The sequence below is a fragment of the Artibeus jamaicensis genome, unplaced genomic scaffold (genome assembly GCF_021234435.1).
Source record: "Artibeus jamaicensis isolate MK-2021 breed Jamaican fruit bat unplaced genomic scaffold, CSHL_Jam_final scaffold_369, whole genome shotgun sequence".
NCBI classification, from domain to species: domain Eukaryota; kingdom Metazoa; phylum Chordata; class Mammalia; order Chiroptera; family Phyllostomidae; genus Artibeus; species Artibeus jamaicensis.
This window is the reverse complement of record NW_026522042.1, coordinates 40,413,626-40,432,340: the sequence shown is the minus strand read 5'-3', so window position 1 is coordinate 40,432,340 and position 18,715 is coordinate 40,413,626. Positions and strand designations below refer to the sequence as shown.

General features: G+C 35.8%; 1 protein-coding gene across 3 annotated transcripts in view; it reads right to left on the bottom strand.

Moving 5' to 3' along the window:
* The window catches only part of SREK1 (splicing regulatory glutamic acid and lysine rich protein 1), a 39,463-nt gene extending 23,411 nt beyond the window's left edge, over positions 1-16,052 (bottom strand). Inside the window, exons 1-3 of one of the 3 annotated variants that reach the window (XM_037150761.2) lie at positions 15,766-16,052; positions 7,355-7,488; positions 1,670-1,785 (exon numbers count right to left, since the gene is read on the bottom strand). In XM_037150761.2, coding sequence (XP_037006656.1) covers positions 1,670-1,785; positions 7,355-7,488; positions 15,766-15,926 — 411 coding nt within the window. In that variant the 5' untranslated portion in view covers positions 15,927-16,052. The other 2 variants (XM_037150760.2, XM_037150762.2) reach the window with 2 other exon arrangements.
* Positions 16,053-18,715: the final 2,663 nt, after the last annotated feature.

Sequence of the window (18,715 nt, the reverse complement as noted above, 5' to 3'; positions counted from 1 at the left end):
TTATGTCCTATAAAGTTGCCACAACACTGTATTACTGAATACTGAATCACTGCTCCCAGGGAAAATACAGGGCTAGGTTCCTACAAGCCTCTGGTCACAATATCTTCATTAACCAATACATAATTTTGCTTCATGTGCATTTGTTTAAAGACACCTTATTTAATATATATATTGTTGATTCATTAACACTGAACTTATTGCCAAAAGCACTATCAACTCATTCCTGAAGGAACCCTAACACATATTTTCTCTGTAAGGCACATTACAGCCTTCCAACCCTTAGAAACAGTAGGCAGCACTTCAGCACTACACTTGGGAGCTAATTTAAACAGTGAAATCACTAAGGATTTTCGAGATAGCAAGAAAATATGGGGGGAGAGGAGGGTAGTGATCTAGGGATTAAGATATTAAAATTTACCAAACTATATCCAAAATAAAATTTCTACAAAGCTCAATACAAATGATCAACTGTTGAATTAAAAAGCATTTCCCCCTATAAATAACAACGCAGGTCCCCTGCAGAACAAAACAACACCATGTAGAACTAAGAAAACCTAAAATCTTGCACCTCAAAGTTTCAGAAACCATTTTTTTAATTTGGATAATTTAACTACAATTATAAAGTTTATGAATTCACTCCCTAATAGTCCAGTACTACAAAGCTAGATAAAACTTTCTTTTTTTTTTTTTAATTTTATTTAGTTATTTTTCAAGTACAGTTTTTTGTCTATTTTTCCCATCCCAGCCTCCCCTGCCCCTTGCTCCCCACCTCCCTCCCATTTCCTCCCTAGATAAAACTTTCAATTACAGTAAGATTTATATTTTGTCTTGGGTTTATTTTGGAAGAAAAATGACCCTTCTTTTAAAATAAATGTGATCAGAATCTTTTACATAAAAACTAAGAGCAGAGTTAACAGCAGTATCTTTTTTAACCCCCCCCAGGAAATCACAAAGGAGGCATTAAATTACTATTTAATTCCCCAGAGTTAATGAAAAAATATTTTGCCATGTTTCTTACCTTGTTACATTTTCCCTGATAAATCCTTCTCTTAGATATTTTTTCCCATTATCAGGCTGTGAATCAGTTCATATTTTTAAAATAAACGTAGCCCTCACGAACTGGAAATAGTCACCTAGATTCTCTAACTGACTGTGCTATCTAAAATGCTGAGTTTCAATAACTGATTTTCTAGAATAAGCAAATTTAAATACATTTTCGATTACTTCCAAGTTCCAAAAGGTAATTTAAGTCAGTGACAACATGAGGGAAAAAATTTAAATATACATTTAGGGTCCTTTCCATTTAAAAAAAAAGATTAAAAATTAAAAAGGTTTTTTGTTGTTGTTATTATGGTCACCTGAGGACTTTCTTTCATTGCTTTTGGAGAGGGAAAGGGAGAGAGAGAGAGAACAGGAGAGAAACATCAATGTGAGGGAGAAACATCAACTGGTTGCATTATCGTATGCATGCCAAATGGGGATCCAACCCACAACCTAAATATGTACCTTGACCAAGAATCGAACCTGGGACCCTTTGGCCTACAGAACAACCCTCCAATTAACAGAGCCACGCTGGCCAGAACCAAAATAAAAATTCTCTGAGCTCTTTATTCAACTGATTAGATGGTTGAACTTTCCTCCCTTTTAGAAGAGGGCATCTAATACTTACTGTAGTCAAGGGATTTGGGGTCGGTATGGGAAGCAAGCCTGCACCAGGCATCAGACTCGTCATGGTTGGAGCAGGAGTCAATAAAGAGAGGGCTTTGGATTCCTCTGGAATTTTACCTGCAGAGGCAAGTTTCAAACATTACAAAAAGCAGAAACACCACACAAAATTTATACTATGATTTTACAATTACCCTTGCACTTAAAAAATAATAATAGTAATAAATGAATCTATCAGATTCATATAAAGAAATAAATTAGAACTTAAGTCTTTCCTTTTATCCTGCTCTACTAGGAAAAATAAAAGTGAGCAAAACTTCAAAGACTAACAATCTCATTAATGGAATATTATTTTAAAAATTGAATAATGTAGACAATTATTTAACACTTTGAGCTATGGGTCACCTGTACTGGAAACTTAATGTTCATGAACCAAACGATATCAAGCATGGACGCTTTCCCAGGACGGTGTTTTCGCGGTGATCGAAAGTTGTGTTACACATGACAACCGTTCGTGTTGGCTGCATCACTAATAGCACACAGAACATCAGATACAGAAAAGAAGAACATTTTTTAAAGTTTAATCCCCAGAAATGGCAAATAACCAAATTAGTTAAAAAAAAGAAAAAGAAAAAGCAAATTGAAATTTGTTCCTTACTGAGTGCCCCTATGCTGTTATTGAAACTACCTACTTGTGATGAAAACAATTTTGATAACCCTTCCAACAAATTCCATTCAATTTCATGTAGACAGAAAAAAAAACCCAAAACCTACTGCATGTAATCAGCTTCAATTTAAAAGGAAGCTTGTAGTCACTCAGTTAATAAGGCGCCTCATCAACGATGTCAGAAATGCCCAAAAGAATTCAGGTGCCAAGAATATCTCTGGGAAAACTGCTAAACTGTTTTAGAATACCTAATAAAAAAGTTCCTTAGTCATAGGAAACTTTTAAACCATTGACTTTTAGAACCAATTTATGCATACTTATCTGAAGAAGAGTAGCTGATGCCTAAGTGTATTGCTTATAAACATCTCAACTGACTAATAACAATAATGACAATAACACTGACATAATTTGTAGATGCTAAAAAAAATTCCTATGACTAAAAGCTGAAAATGTTACTGAAATAAGTACATCAATTTTCCATAATTACTGAATTCTAATCAATTTTGATAAGGACCGCAAATCTCATTTTTCCCTGAACCTCTTTCCACCCCACCCCCCAAAAAAACTGTTTCTAAAAAAGTTGACTATATATAGCTGTTTTAGAAGAACTACTCATAATTAGTTAGCTATGCATTTCTATCATGAATTCTTCAAAAATAATTTAAAACAGTGTACAAAGTCATGCTAAATTGAAAATAGCATATGGAATAAATTTTCAAAAGCACCATGCTGGGTTTTAGTGGTAAAGACACTATATGAAACAACCAGATATGCAGAAATAAACCTCTAAACAATATTATCTAAACATAGCTCTAAACATGAATGGAATTCAAGATGGACTTTAAAACTTGCTTCAAATAATGGGTACACCTTGCTTATAGAAACAAAAAATTGACATTTTATTAGCTTTAACAAATGTCTACTTTCTCCTAAGCTTTGTAACATCTAAGTCTATATTACTTTAATCGACTAATTTCACAAAGTTACTTTATTATTTCAGTGTAAATTCTGCATAAGCACAGATTTTTAAAAACATGCATAAAGGTAAATGAAGGGTAGGAGGCCTAACTGAAAACATCAAATAACAATAATTTTGTATTAGTTACTAGTATTAACACATGTATCTGTATACCCACAAATATACTATCTACATATATTGTTATCAGACCTGTTTTAAATAGAAATTATTTTTCAAATGTTTGTAAAACCTGAATGCATCTTGATAAAGCAACTGAGGTCCTACGGTAAAAACCCTATACTTTGCTACTCTAATTTATGTATCTAAAAAAACAAGAGTTCCAATCTAGTCAAGTCCCAATTTAATATTATTTGTCAGTTAAATAAGCCAAATTATCCATACCAAGAATGTAGAAAGACTGCCCAAACAAAAAGGGTATTCAACACAGGCCAAATGTTGAATACTTAATATTATAAAGACTTTCACTTTTGGCTTAAAAAAAAAAAGCATCAGTAGATGATCTGACTCTCACTGCCTCACAGTATGAAAAAGCTATTATAAAGTCTAACTGTAAGCACACTGGTTTTTCTTATTCTAATTATTATTAAAAATACTTAAAAAAATTCCATTACTTAACTTCCAAGATAGAATTCTATCAAATTTACCCTGTAAATACTAACATAAAACAAATGAGCATTCTTCCTAAATTATACTCAATGACAACTGAGAACAATGTTTCTTAGTATTAAAGTACTAGTCCTAATCTTAGAATCTTCTTAAAACCTACTAACCTTTGAATATTTTTCAACAAAAAGTTCAAGGACACAGAGAAACATACACAACTTAGTATTCAATAGTTTCTCTAATACCCATTTTCCTTGTAGGCAACTGAAGTCTTGATAAATCAAGGAAATTTTATTTTCTATAATGAATAACTATCATAAAAGTAGAAGTTTCTTTGTGTCCTCTCCCCACAGATTGTTGCAAGAAATTTACTTATTTTCCCTGATTCTGCATTCCTAAAATTCTAGGAGAAAGGATACTATCAGTTGGTTTTCTTTAAAAAGATGTCGACTTGGAAGAAAAACTGCAAAAATGTTGCACTGAGATCAGAAAATGTTTCTACATAACCTTACCAGTGTTTCAAGAACAAAATGTACCTAACCAGTCTATGAACACCAATTAAGATTCCTACCTCCTTAACACTGCATCTTAATTTACTGTGAAAATTTATTTTATCTTAAGGTTGAGCTCTGCTGATCATCTCTCCATATATTTTGCAATGCAATGTTATGAACCCTTAATGGAATACCATTTACAAAGAACTGGAAAACCAGCTCACAGGTTAAAGTGAAAGAGATTTAACAAAACAAAAACAAAAAAGGGACAAAATAAAAAGAAATGAAATTAAAGTAAAACAATAAAAAACAGAGACAGGGCGTCCATCTTCTGCGGTTCAGACTCCGATCTCATTTCCCCAATGAAGGTTTCACTTGACGGCCGGTTTAGTGGCATGGCAAACAATGCCTAACTCAGGCAAGTGTCAGGCAAGTGTAACAGGTCTGCCTTGGCCAGTCTAGTCATCTAATAATGCACAAATATCACATAGAGAAAACATACAAAACCAAATTAATAGTCAAAATCCATCTACCAGAAAATGTGGACATAAAATTATGACTGATGATTAGGCTGACACCCTTGTTATGTCTGACCTTATCTTTTTCTAAGTGTTAACATTTATAAAAATAAATCTGAGATGCACACAACAACAAAAAGAGATCATATTTAGACAAGTATAACAAAAGTATATTTTATTCTGAAATGGCATGTTTTAGTAACAATAGCTTATGCTGAAGATGTATGAAACTATTACACACCAAACGTTACTTATACAGCTCAGGATCATCTCATAATACTGTCTATATATTTTTTTTTAAAAACAGCAAACTGACAGAAACTGAAAAACTTTTCTTAAAATTTTGTTCTATGGTTTTCTCATTTCTTTCATAATGCTGTTTCTACAACAGCAAGAGAAATGGAATCAGTGAAGTAAACAGAACCCTGCTTATAGCACTAAAGCACATCACAGAACTTACTCCAATGGAATTCTCTCCTTCGATTTATTTCAAACTCACTTTGTTATCTTTTTTGGTACAAAATATAATACATTGTTACTTTGCTTGTAGTGCATAATCAGATCTTTAAGAGCTCACTATGACATTCTTTAGGTTCTATAAATTCATCTCTACTGTATATAGTTTAATGAAAAATTGTGTCCGAATGTTTTCCTAATACCAATTATAGGTAAGTGCTCTAAAATACTTGTAAGTAAACTGCAATAAAAATATTTAAGTTTTCATGTTCAAAAAAGGTGAAACTTTGTCTCAAAATGATATTTAAAAAAGTGAAAAGCCAGCTTCATCTCTATCAAGTTAAAAAAAAAAACACAAGGAACCTCTACCTGCCCATAACCTTGAATATTTATGACAAATCACAGCCAGGGCTTCTCAAATATTACATTAAAAAATTCTATGGGACTACAGTAAGGTTCCAACAAAGCAATAACTGGTAAAATTCCTTCTTCTAATTCAGTAAAAAGCAAACATAATACAGAACCTGTGTTGTTGATGGCATATTTTACTAACATAATTAATAATTAATATTCCTGTTTCATAAACATTCCACCTGATTTTTTTCCCCATGCAGTTTAGTTGGTGTGAAATTGGTATGAACTTGGTTTGCAGAATTAAACCACTACCACCTTACTCTCCAATTCTTACTCTTTTTTCACCTCACTCTCCAATTCTGGGCTCAATGCCCTCTTTAGTATCAGTAGATAAAGATAGATTTAGCAAATAATTAATATATTTTTATTTTCTCTACCTCACTCTAACTCCTAGACATGGATGAGAAAAGTACTTTAGAATTCATCTGAAAAAAATCCAGAATGTTCTGTTTTGGGACTCTAAAAATAACAGAATGATACTTGTATGTGACTAATGTTTTTAACATCTCAGAACAGCATTCTGAAATAAGCATAAAAACTTGAAACTATAACATTACACATGTTATTTTAATGTTAGCCTGGTTTTTCAGAGGTTTTAAAACATTACATATAAGAGTACATTACATTTCAGGTAAAATTTTTATGTTGTAAAGTTACTACTATCCACCAATAAAAATACAGTTTAAAGACATTTAAATTGTAATAACCCAATTCTAAAATCCATGTACACATGCCATAGCCAATGCTCTGAATAAGTTAATTACACACCAGAACTGTCAAATTCAGCACAGCTTATTATATGAGTGGCTCTGTAAATAGAAGTTACTAAAAAATAAATATTAGTAACAATTAGCTCTTAAAGCAGGTTAAGTCATAAATAACAAATAACTGTAAGGCCACAGTCTTGTTCACATCTTCATCAACTATTTTCTTAATGGAGGAAATTTGCTTTTCATGATTTTTCTTCAATTATAATACCCCCCCCCCAAAAAAGACAGGAGAAAAAGTAAATTACAGTTGCATAGCAATTACCCTGAATATGAAATAATGGTCTCAGTTACAAGGTAAATTACCTTAAGAGAATACTTTAAAGCTTCAATTATTAATGTTTTTCTTATAAACATAAATATTACTTAATCCCAATTTGGCAAAGATGTATACACTTATTTATTAATACTAACTTGGTATACACAGAGGCAAGTGCTTACTAACTTACACATTTAAAATAATTCCCCAAACCAACCTACTTTTTCTTTAATTTCAGAAAGCTTTCTTTGCAACTTACCAATCAAATACAGAAAGCCAAAGTAAACCAGAGAAGCCAAGTAATTAAAAAATGTTTAGCCATTTACTAAACTTATATTAAGTAACGAGTGAACCACTTTAATATATTTTACTAGTAAAGTCTCTTCTCCAAACTTCATTTCACATACATACACACAAACTCATATACACACATGCCAAAGTGATATCTACTTGTCAATTTCTAAGAAAGCCAAATGTAGTTAACAAAAGGACAAAGATAAAATAATAAGAAAAAAACATGTGAAATACCAACCTTCTGCACAAGGAACAACTATCAGAGCTCTGTCAATAAAAACCGTGTTAGTTAGATGCTGGGCCACGCCAACACTTGATGGGTCACGAAACTTAACATAACATACTTTGGAAGAAAAAGCAAGAGGTGTGTTGCTGCAAGATAAAAAGAAAAACAATTAGACATACAAACATTTGATTGGTTTTGTCATTTTCATTCAATTTTTTCTCAGATCTTTACATAATCTTATGTAATCAAGACTTACAAAATTTTGTTGCTAAGGATCATTAAGGCATAAAATAACAAAACTTATTCTTTTGACTGTGATTTGTCTGCAAAGACTATGGCAATGTAGACAGGCCGTCAGCCTTATTTGTATGAAATTTAAATTTAAAAACTTTAATTTTTTATTCTGAGTGAAATGTGAAAACAACTGTTTAACCCAAAGATGCTGAACCAGTGTACAAATAGGCAAAATCCCTTTATAACAGCCCCAATCCTCAAGACTTAAAAATTTTATAACCACTTTCAACCCTTCCCTGGCATATTTAAATCTCTAAAAACTTCCTAACAGTCTTAGAAACAATGACACAACATGGAATTAATGTTATGGTATTCTGCATATACCGGACTACCTCAGGTTAGGCAGTAGCACTATGATTTTCCAGAGAAAAGATTTCACACAAAAAATTTTACACATTCTATCTAAAAGAGTAAAGATTCTTATGAGTACTATTAGATTCGGTTCAATCTAGGCAGGCTTATAGTAAAAAGAAACTAGACACAACACAGATGAAAACCATTTTTTCCACACTATGCATCCATCTTCGCAGACTGCAAAATACACTTTCCTCGTGGATGATCATTTTGTCAACCTGTCCATTTAATTATTTTCAAAGTTTTTAATTATCTTTAGCAAGGAAAAAAACAAACAAAATAATACCTATATAACATAAATGTACAATACTTTAAATTATTAAGATTTTTCACACTAAAAAAGAGATCTTTGGGAAGTATGTCTTTTGCGATAACAATAATTTTGTTTACAAAGTAGGGCAAGAAAGTTAACTATAATCCTAGAGCTAGTAGTAAATGGCACAGATGAACTTAAAATCTAACCAACTCATTCCAAATTTCAAGCAACCTTTACCATTCAACTAACCAAAAAATTTAAAACAATCTTACTGTACTGTTTAATTAGTAACTTTACAAATATTCATTACCTTGAGTATAAAAATACCTTTCACATACAGCAACAAATCCATCTTGATAATGGTAAAATATATATGTTTATGCTATTTGCAACTTAGATCAAATAGACCTGGCCAGGGGGCCGGTTGGTTGGAGCACCATCCTGTGCACCAAAAGGTTGAGGGGTTCAATTCTGGTAAGGGAGAGGTAAATCTGCACATACCAGCAAATACAACAATGGATGGTTCTCTCTCACATCACTGTCTGTCTGTCTGCCTCCCTCCCTCCCCTCCTCTTCCTCTCTCTCTAAAAGTAATTAAAAAATACATCCTCAGAAGAGGATTTAAAAAACTGTGAATAAAAAAATACAAGTTCAAAATATATTTGCATTTAGAACTTGAAACCATTCATATTATTATTAACCTAACTTGACTAAAGTTGCAAAGATAAAATAAAGCTCTACCTCTTTCTTACCCAACCCAACTCAATTCAATTCATTCCTGCCTAATGCCATTTCATTCAGGCTTCAGGGGAATCCACTCCAACAATCCCTACCTCAACATCTAAGTCAACCGCTTCATGCATTTGTCTCTGAGATGAATTTGTCTTTGCATCCAGACTTAAGTCACCTTTACATTACTAAGTGTAATGTAGACTCCTAGTTCCAAGTGACTGCTGGAATATTACACCTTATAGTCACCAGACCTAACCTTAACTTATTAAGTCTTAGAATTCATCATTCTCCTTCCTCACAAGTCCTGCCCAACGTCCTATACTTCATATCTCAACTACTTAGCCATGTCAGATATTTGGGAGTCACTAATGTGAACACCATTAGTACTGTTCAATGAATACTTCCGAATCTCCTGGCTACATAGTAAAATTCCATTTCTTTGTTTCTTGAAGTTAAGTGTAGCCATGCAATTTCCTTTGGCCAATTAAATTCGAGCAAAACTGCCTTGTCACTATTCAGCTATTCAGTAGCTCCTTGGGCCACGCTCAGCTCTTTCCCTCTGCCACAGTGACCAGCAACATTCAAGAGATGGGTGGCTGATACATAACCTCATCTCAGAGTGTCACAATGAGCAGAGTTCCCCACCTTACCAGTTTAGTATAAGAATGAATCTTCGTGAAATCAATCTCCTGAGATTTGGAGGTTGTTTATCTCCTTGACTCTTCCCCCTTCTTCAAACAATTGTTCACTCTATGCTATAAAGACTACCCCCCGAATATGTGTGACATTAATTCAGGCCCTCATCATTCCTCATTTGTATCAATACAATGGCTCACAACCAATCACACTGCCTCAAATCTCAACTCCTTGTTAATGGTCTTCCACAAAAGCTACCAGAGTGATCTTTCTAAACCCTAAGTTTCATCATGTCACCCCACTGTTTTTATTTCCTCAAAGACCCCCTCTGTTCTTGCTTTATCATCTAAATGCATCCAAAATCCAGGCATAAAAATACTTGGGGTTCCCAGAATCCAGAACATCTGGGCCATCTTTGTACATGCTGTTCCATTTGTTTATGATGTCTTCTGTAACTCCCTTTTTGAATGCTAATTCCACTTTTCTTCAAGGGTCAAATTTCCTGAAAGCCATTTTAAGACATCAAACTGATTAGGTACCCATCATGTATGTGCTATCAAAGCATTCTACATACTTTCAGCACAGACCTTATCAGTTTCCTATGTGAAACCCTCAACAGATGTACACTTCTAACCAATTGATTAGCCACATGATACCAGGGCCCATTTCACTGGCTAACCAGCAACCAATAATTTAGATGGCTTGACCAAATGGACTGGGAACAATCAGATTCTTTCTTTTGCCTGGAAAGTCACTTAGTCAGGATTTGGGCCAGATCCAAGTGAGTGAGTAGAGAATAGGTCTGTAAAGAAATTGAGCAGATACACAGAAACAAACTGAGCTGACAATGCCTCTAAAATGAGGCTTTTTACCTTGGATGCTGAAACCTTTCTGGTTCCCAGTCCCAGCTCCCATGCAGCCTGGCTGTACTATAGTCTTCATTCTTCAGTTTAGTGAAATCTTAGCTTTTCAATGTCTCTTCTAAAGCTAGGTTGCATAGAACTGTACCTGTCTTTTGCAACCAAAAAAATCTACAACTACAATGAACTATTAAAGCTCTAACGACTGCAACCAGTGTACACTCTCTTTTACAACTGAAATCAAGAAGCTGACAAACCAGCACTAAAACTACATTTCCCAAATTGACAGATCCTTTTGTGAAAGAATGAAAACCTAAATAATCACTGTTGAAAACACATTTCCAAATCATTTGAAATAGGGACAGAAAATGTGAGCCTGGTTAGTAAAGCAACTACTTGTTAAGACATGACACCAAGGTTTAGGAAGGCCAGAAATAAATAAAAAATTCTGGTCTAGCCCTGACCAGTGTGGGCATCATCCTGAAAAGCAAAAAGGTGCCAGTTCCATTTCTGGTCAGTGCACAAGCCTGGGTGGCGGTTCAGTCCCCAGTTGGGGCGTGTGACAGAGGCAATCAATCCATGTCTCTCTCTTTTTTCCCTCCCTTCACCTCTCTCTAAAAATAAATAAATACAATCTTTTAAAAAGTCTGATCTATTCTGAACAGCATTATCATAGGAGCATGGATAGTAGACACAGCTACATCACCACTTTAAGCAATTTCCTTCACTTTTATCTCCAATTACCTTTCTTAAAATAGAGTAAAGATTAACCTATAGTTATTTAAACAAATGTAAATAAACATTAAACTTTTCAGGAGAGGCAGTAACACTATTTTATTTTGAATATTAGAGGCTAAATCATGATACAGTGGGAAGCATAAATACAGATAATTAGTATCTTGGTAAACTGCGATTCAGTATGTTTCCAAATCTTATATTTAAAGCCTTCTCTCTATTAGATTTACTTTTTGCCCTGGCCAAGTGGTTCAGTTAGTTAGAGCACCATACTACACACCAAGAGATTATGGGTTCAACCCCATAATCTGGGGTTGATTATATCCCAGTCAGGGCATATACCTGGGTGTAGGCTCAATCCCTGGTTGAGGTGCATAGAGGAAGGAACCAGTCAACGTTTTTCCTGTGGATGTTTCTCTCTTCTCCTTTCCTCCCTCCCTCAGTCCCTCCCTAAAATCAGTAAGCATATCCACAGGTGAGTATTAAAAAAACTGACTTTTTCTTAAATTTAATAGGATTATCATTTTATAACACAACTTTAACTACAGGTTTAATTTGGTCTAAACGTATGCCTCTAAGGAAAGTAGCTGTACCCAAATACCAGATTTTACTTTGACCTCATTTGTTGAATTGTTTTTTAAAATATAAAACTTTCTACAGTTGTTTTTGCGTTTTTCTTTTAATTTTTAAAAGATGTTATTTATTTTTAGGGGGAGGGAGAGAGAGAGAAGAGGAGAAACATCTAGGTTAGAAAGAAACATCCATAGATTGCCTTTAGCAAGCACCCAGGCCTGTGCCCCAGGCCTGTGCCCCACAGGGAATCTAACTGGGACCTTTTCCACTTTGTGGAATGATGCCTAAACAATTGAGCCACACTGGTAGGGCAATTGTTTGTTTTTCCATAAGAATTCCTAAGAGTTTAATGCAGAAATCACAGAACCAACTTTCTGAGCATCATTTAAATTTCCTGGGCCTGAACTGGTTATTTTTTCATTAACCATGCTGATGACCCTGCACAATTTTTTAAAGGACAATGTGATAGTAATATACTCAAGATTTTATTACATTAATACCCTCTGAGGATCTATCACCAAGAATATAATAAAAAAAACGGACAAAGTATGCAATTTTATGTATGAAAATATAACAGAAATTATAACAGAGTTTCTCAGTAGGACTCTGGTGGTGCTCTGCATGGCACAATTCTTCCTCGCACAAGACTTTCTAATATGATGACTGGCACTTACCCAATAACTGCCAGAAGGCCCTCCAATCATTGCTGACAATCAAAGTACACATTTCAAACACTCACTTCCACCTAAAATGCACTGACTTATTTACACACGCACCAAAAATAAAAAAAGCAGCCAACATATCTCCAATGATAGAATTGCAAAAACACACAAACACTGGAACAAATTAGTCTGTAAATATTACTATAAATAAAACACAACATGAAAAATGTTTATTATAGGTTGGGTGTAAAAGTTTAACCCATGGTGTATAAATCCTTTGATCACACTGTATCAAAATAAACACATATAAAAAAGACTTGAGGAAAACACATAGAAATGGAAAGAGGTTCTGACAGTAGTAGAATCACAGGTGGTGTTCCTTTTTCTCTATTTTTCATAAATAGAGACTCTATTGGTTACTTTTTTAAACTAAGTAAATTTAACTAATTGACATTTTTGCCTTTGTTATTAGTACCTCTGAAGACCAGAGATGTAATGAAAAAATCAACAGTTGATGTTAGAAATCAGGGTAAGGATTACCCTGTGAAGGGAGGCACAGTGGAATTTCTAGGGTGCAGACACTCTGATCTGGGTGCTGGTTACACAGGTACTGAAGTTCACTTTGGATAAGTGCATTTCTCCATGTACTTTTCTGTATGTATGCACATTATACCATAATAAAAAGCTTGCTGCAAAAATTTCTGTCATTAACATTAAAATGTTAATGACAAACTAGTTTCACATTCCATCAAAGAAATGAATTTCTACTCAGCTTCCAAGTATTTATCATAAGATACTATTTCTGTGACACTGCAAAAACAATTATGTCAATACGACTATTACTATTACACTGTTATGCATTTCAGCCCAAATTTGCAAACACAGCTTTAACCTATCAACCAGATTGTAACTTCATTAAAGCATGCCAATATTTTTGAAAAACAGGAATAAGAAAGGGGTTGCATTTATGGAAAACTGGTCGAGGGTTTTGTCTGGCCCATGTGTATTATATTTGTTACAATTTTGCAAACATATTACAGTTTATGACTCACTCCAAATTAAAGTATCATGTTTAAGTAAAAAGCCTTTTATTCTCTTTGAATTTTATACTGCAAGTAATTAACACCTGAATTCAAAAACCAGTTCATGAGTCTTGACTGGTGTGGCTCAGTGGATAAGCGACATCCTGAGCAGGGCAAGTGCCTGGGTGGCCGGCCAGGTCCCTGTTTGAGGATGTGCGAGATACAGCCCATGGATATTTCTCTCCCTCTCTCCTCCCTTCCCTCTAAAATCACATAATCTTTAAAACTAACTAACAAAAACACAGTTCATTACTAAGTGTCAGAATTCCTGGCAGCATGCTGCCACTCAAGCTCAGATTTCAACTATATAAGTAGTATTATGTTGGCAGTGAAGACTATTTTGTGATGTATTTCTACCTTATGACACCCACCATATTACAACGTTAATTAAAAGCAAGGTTAGTTTGTAATGGTTTATGTACAAAGTATTTTATTGCTTGGTCCCAATTTTTGCAAGCTACAGCACTCCAAGCACTTCTCAATTAAGAAATGTTTTGGTTAAATGAAGAGATTAAGAGATTAAGAGATTTGGTTAAATGAAAAAATGAACAGAAAGCATTCTCAAAAGTTCTTAACAAGGTGGTCAACACTATATACGCCACAGCTAGTTGCCAAATATGTATGTGAATATTGTTGTATTAAGTTTTGTTGTCAAAAACATATTACCTGAATATAACCACGTGGAAACTATCTACATAAAATCAGATTATCAAGCAGTCTATGAAAACAAACTACAAGACAAAAATATCAGCATCATGAAAGACTTTTAAAAAGGTGACAGGTGACTGTTTTAGATTAAAGGAGATAACCAATGTAATGGTGGTCTCCAATTATATCCCAAATCAATAAAAAAAGAAATTAAAAATTATTAGAATATTTGTGGAAATTTACATATAAATGTTACATATTACTTTATCAATGTTAAATTTCTTGGACACATTAATAGTATTACGTTATTATAGGAGAATGTACTTTCCTTAAGAGATATACACAAGTGTTGAGGAATGAAGAGTCACGGTGCCTGCAACTACATACTTTCGGAAGGTTGGGAAAGAGGGACAGCAGAGGTGGAGACGGGCAGCACAGACAGAGAAAGAAATCAATTGGGGCAAACAATGAATGCCAGTGAAGGAACATGAGTCTTTTCCACTTTCCTCTATGCATGAATTACCTCAAAACAAAAGTAGAGGCAAGTTTTTTTAAGTTTAAAATTCCAAATACCAACTTTTATCAGTATCTATGCAATGCAATATACTCAAAGACAGAAAACTGAAGAAAATTTACATACATGCATCACTAGGAAATAAACCAAAAAGTCAAATTAAAAAAAAAAAAAAACCTCTTGGTTCTCTTCTTTCAAAGGATCTCGACACAACAAACAAAATATTGAGGATTTTAAAATTCTAACCTTTATCTTTAAAAAAAGGTTATGCGTGTAAGATTTGAACAACCCACAAATCCTTTATAAATTTCTTGAGATGGTATTGTACTAGGGAAATTTTGCTTCAAAATACGCTGCTTAGGAAGTGTCTGTGACCTGTGAATGCCAGGCCTTTCCGGACTTTTAAAAGTATACGGCAGAGATCATCCTGCACCAACTAATACTTTTTCTGGAAGGTTTAGGACAGTGTGACCTTCCGGGAAGAAATTTTAATCTGTTGCCAAACGGGTGAATAGACATGTTCGTTTCACAACACGGATGGACTCGGTTAGATTAATCAACATGATGCTAAATTTGTGACCACCACCCCGAAAACAAACATGGCCCTGACTCCATCCTAATTCCAGGCTTTCCGTCAGCAATAACGGCCTGACACTAGGCCCTGAGGGCTAGACAGTTTCAACGGCGCAGTCCTGGCGATTTTCACCTTACACACCAGACGTTAGCCGGGAGGACTACTGGGGCCCACCTGCAGCCATCTTAAGTTCGGGAAAAAAGGGGAGGGGGGAGACATTGAATCGGAGGATTCCACGAGGAGCACAAGCCCGGAAGACACGAAAAAGGCAACGTGTGTAAAGGCTCGGTGCAGAGGTTAAATAGGTAAAGTCCAACTAACAAGAAGGGTGGGATTCAGAGGCCCCGGGCCCTGATGCCCTATTCAAACGTGGGCACCAAGGTAAGACCAAGCGGTCACGTGACGGGACCGCGCGCCCCCGTTCCGCGCTCTTCCCCGCGCGCCGCGGTCCTCAGGTCTCTAGGGCGCCCGCTCCCCTCCCCCAGCCGAGCTTGAGCACTTACTCTGGGGGGTAAAGCCGAAGCTCCTCGATTTCTCCTAGGAAGGAAAAAAGGGTCCGCATCTGCTCGCTGGTCACTGCCGACGACAGATTCGTCACCTGAATCACCGCAGTAGGGCTGAGGCCGAAGCCTAAACCCAAGCCGAAGCCTCCGCCGCTGTTCATCCCGCTCCTGCTGCCGCTCCCTCCGGTTCCCCAACGTCCGCGACGCGTCAGCAACCGAGCCGGGAAAGCGGAGCACGCACGGCCGCGAGCGCGCTCCCGCTGGCAAATTCACGGGGGGCGGGCAGGTCTAGCCGCCAATTTCCCAACTCGCCTGCTCCCAAGGCTGCGCGCGCCGGCCGGAAGCGTCGCTCGGGCAACCTGGCGGATCTCGCGAGCACTTGGGGCTCGCTGAGGCGTTTTCTCTTCCTCCTGTTTTCCCCTCAAAAGTTTTTATCGATTTTTTTAACCGGGCTACGACTCGCCCCAAGTCTTGTGTTCCTGTACACGTGAGGGACCCAGCTCTTGCCAGTCTCTAGGTAGGACTACGAAACGAAAGGGGAACGAGAAGACCTGGCTTGCTCGTGCGGGAGAGGAATGACTCCCTGGCATCACAGATGAATGCTTAACCATACCTAACGAAACTATAACGCGTTATTATGATACCAGGCAACTCCTCCACCTCAGCTATTTAAAAAATTGGCCAGTGCCATAACTGTGAAGAAACTTAGAAAATTTTGCAAAACGTGTAAATTGAGGACAGGTAGCAAGATTAAGGCTATATGGTCGTCGTTTGTAACTTATTTATTCGCTCTTTCCACAGGTTTTGATATTTATAGTTTTACACCGGACACTGTTAGGCAAGAGCACATAAAAGACAGTTACCGACGGTCCACAGAGAAATTGCAACCTAATGAGAGACAACCAACAGTAGTATGAGGTTTCTAGGACAGCTGTTCCCAAAATGCCATCCACAGAACTCTGAGGGGCCTGGAGGAAACTTTCAGGGGCGTCCTCAGGTCGAACAAGGTTTATAACAATACTAAGACGTTATTTACCTTTTTAACTTAATGTTAACATTTGCACTAACGGTGTAAAAGCAATAATAGATTTAACTGCTGGCACCCCAGCAGGAATCAGGTCCGGGGCACCAACCAGCACTATTAGCAGCATTTTGTCGTCTTCTTGCACTCACAGCACACAAAATGTGAGATGTTTTAAATAAGCTAGTTTAACTGAAGAATGACCATGACCAAGGAGTCAAAATTATTAATTTTACTTGTCTTCACCCCAGCATACATGTCATTTTACTGTATAAAGAAAGTACTTCTTTCACTTTACAGTACTTCATTTTACTGTATAAAGAAGTAAGTACTTCTGCTACATGCCCAACTAAAATGGTTGTCACCAGCAAAAGCACTTGAGTTTTCATGCAAAAATCCAAAATTTGTAAAGTCTATATCCACCACGTTGAGCTTGAGAGTTTTCCAGTACTTCGAGACTTTTCTACTATAAATACCACTGATGTTAACAAATATACTTTTGATATTATAAGGAAATATGTGGATATTGGGACAGTCTCTGCAACTCAATGAACAACTATTTTCAAAATAACTAATGCATGTTCTTACAAAATTAAAAAGTCATAAAAGTGTAAGACCTTGGATTTTTAATGCACCAGGAAACAAACAGTTCATTGATACAAGTTCAGACTAAATCCACATTGCAACTGCAGTGTAAGAAACTACCATATATCCAGTTTGACATCTGTGTAAAACCAGATATTGTTCACGTTTCAACCAAAACACATTACAACAGATTAAATGCACAGATATAAAAATCCAGCTGTCTTTTATTACACCAGACATTAAAGAGATTTGAGAAATGTAAAACAACACTCTTCTCAATTTTTTTGGAAAATACTGTTTTATCATGAAAATACAGTATTAATGACTAACCCGGGGGTTTATCATTATTTTAATGAGTTCTAAAATAATTAAATTTGATAGATTTAACTTGTAGTATTGTGATTATAGATCAATAGCCCATAAATCTCTTAGGGCCCTCAATAATGTTTAAGAGTGTAAACCAGTTCTAAGACCAAAATGTTTGAGAACTATTGCCAGAGGTATAATAGGCCACTTAAACGTAGTCCTAGTGAAAGACTTCCCAGAAGACATGTTGCACTGAGACTTGAATAAATAGAAATTAGGCAAGGAGGGAGCGGGGAGTAGTGAAGGGCCTTCCAGAAACAGCATGCAGAGTATTCAAAGACAGAGATGTATGAGAAGCCTAAGGGAGGTCCAGAACATTCATGTTTATTATTGCTAAACAAAAGCTGAGAGTGACTGGAGATGCATACAAAAGAATAAGCCTTGATGAAAGGTGTTGTTTGTCATACTAAGAGGCCATTTTATCATAAGAAGTCACTTTATCATAAGCTGTTGGGAACTATGAAAGATCTTTGAGCAGCAAAGTGACTGTGATCAGATTCATGTTTTAGAATGACCATTGTCTCTGAAGCATGGAGATACATTGAAAAGGGTGTAAACCAGAGACAAAGGGACTGGATCACAGATTTAAGTGGTGGTAATAATGGAAAGTAGTCCTAAATATGGAATTGCTTAACCCCAATTGAAAATAAAAGCTATCCACTTAGAGAAGTATATATAGATATACATTGAATTTTAGACTATCATGTGCTTTTTGGTCTTCCTGAAGCCCAACCATGAGTTCCTTGGATTAACAACTACTAGTTTAGAATATGGGTCCTCAGTCTTTAGTGTGCATCAAAAATTCCCTGGAAGACATATTAACAGACTGCTGTCTCCATCCCCAGAGTTTCTTATTTATTAGGCCTGAGAATTTAAATTTCTAACAAGTTCCCAGATACTGCTGGTGGTGGTAATCTGGGAACCCCACTTTGAGAACCACTGGTTCTAAAAGTAGTACTTAGTAAATTCAGTAATCTA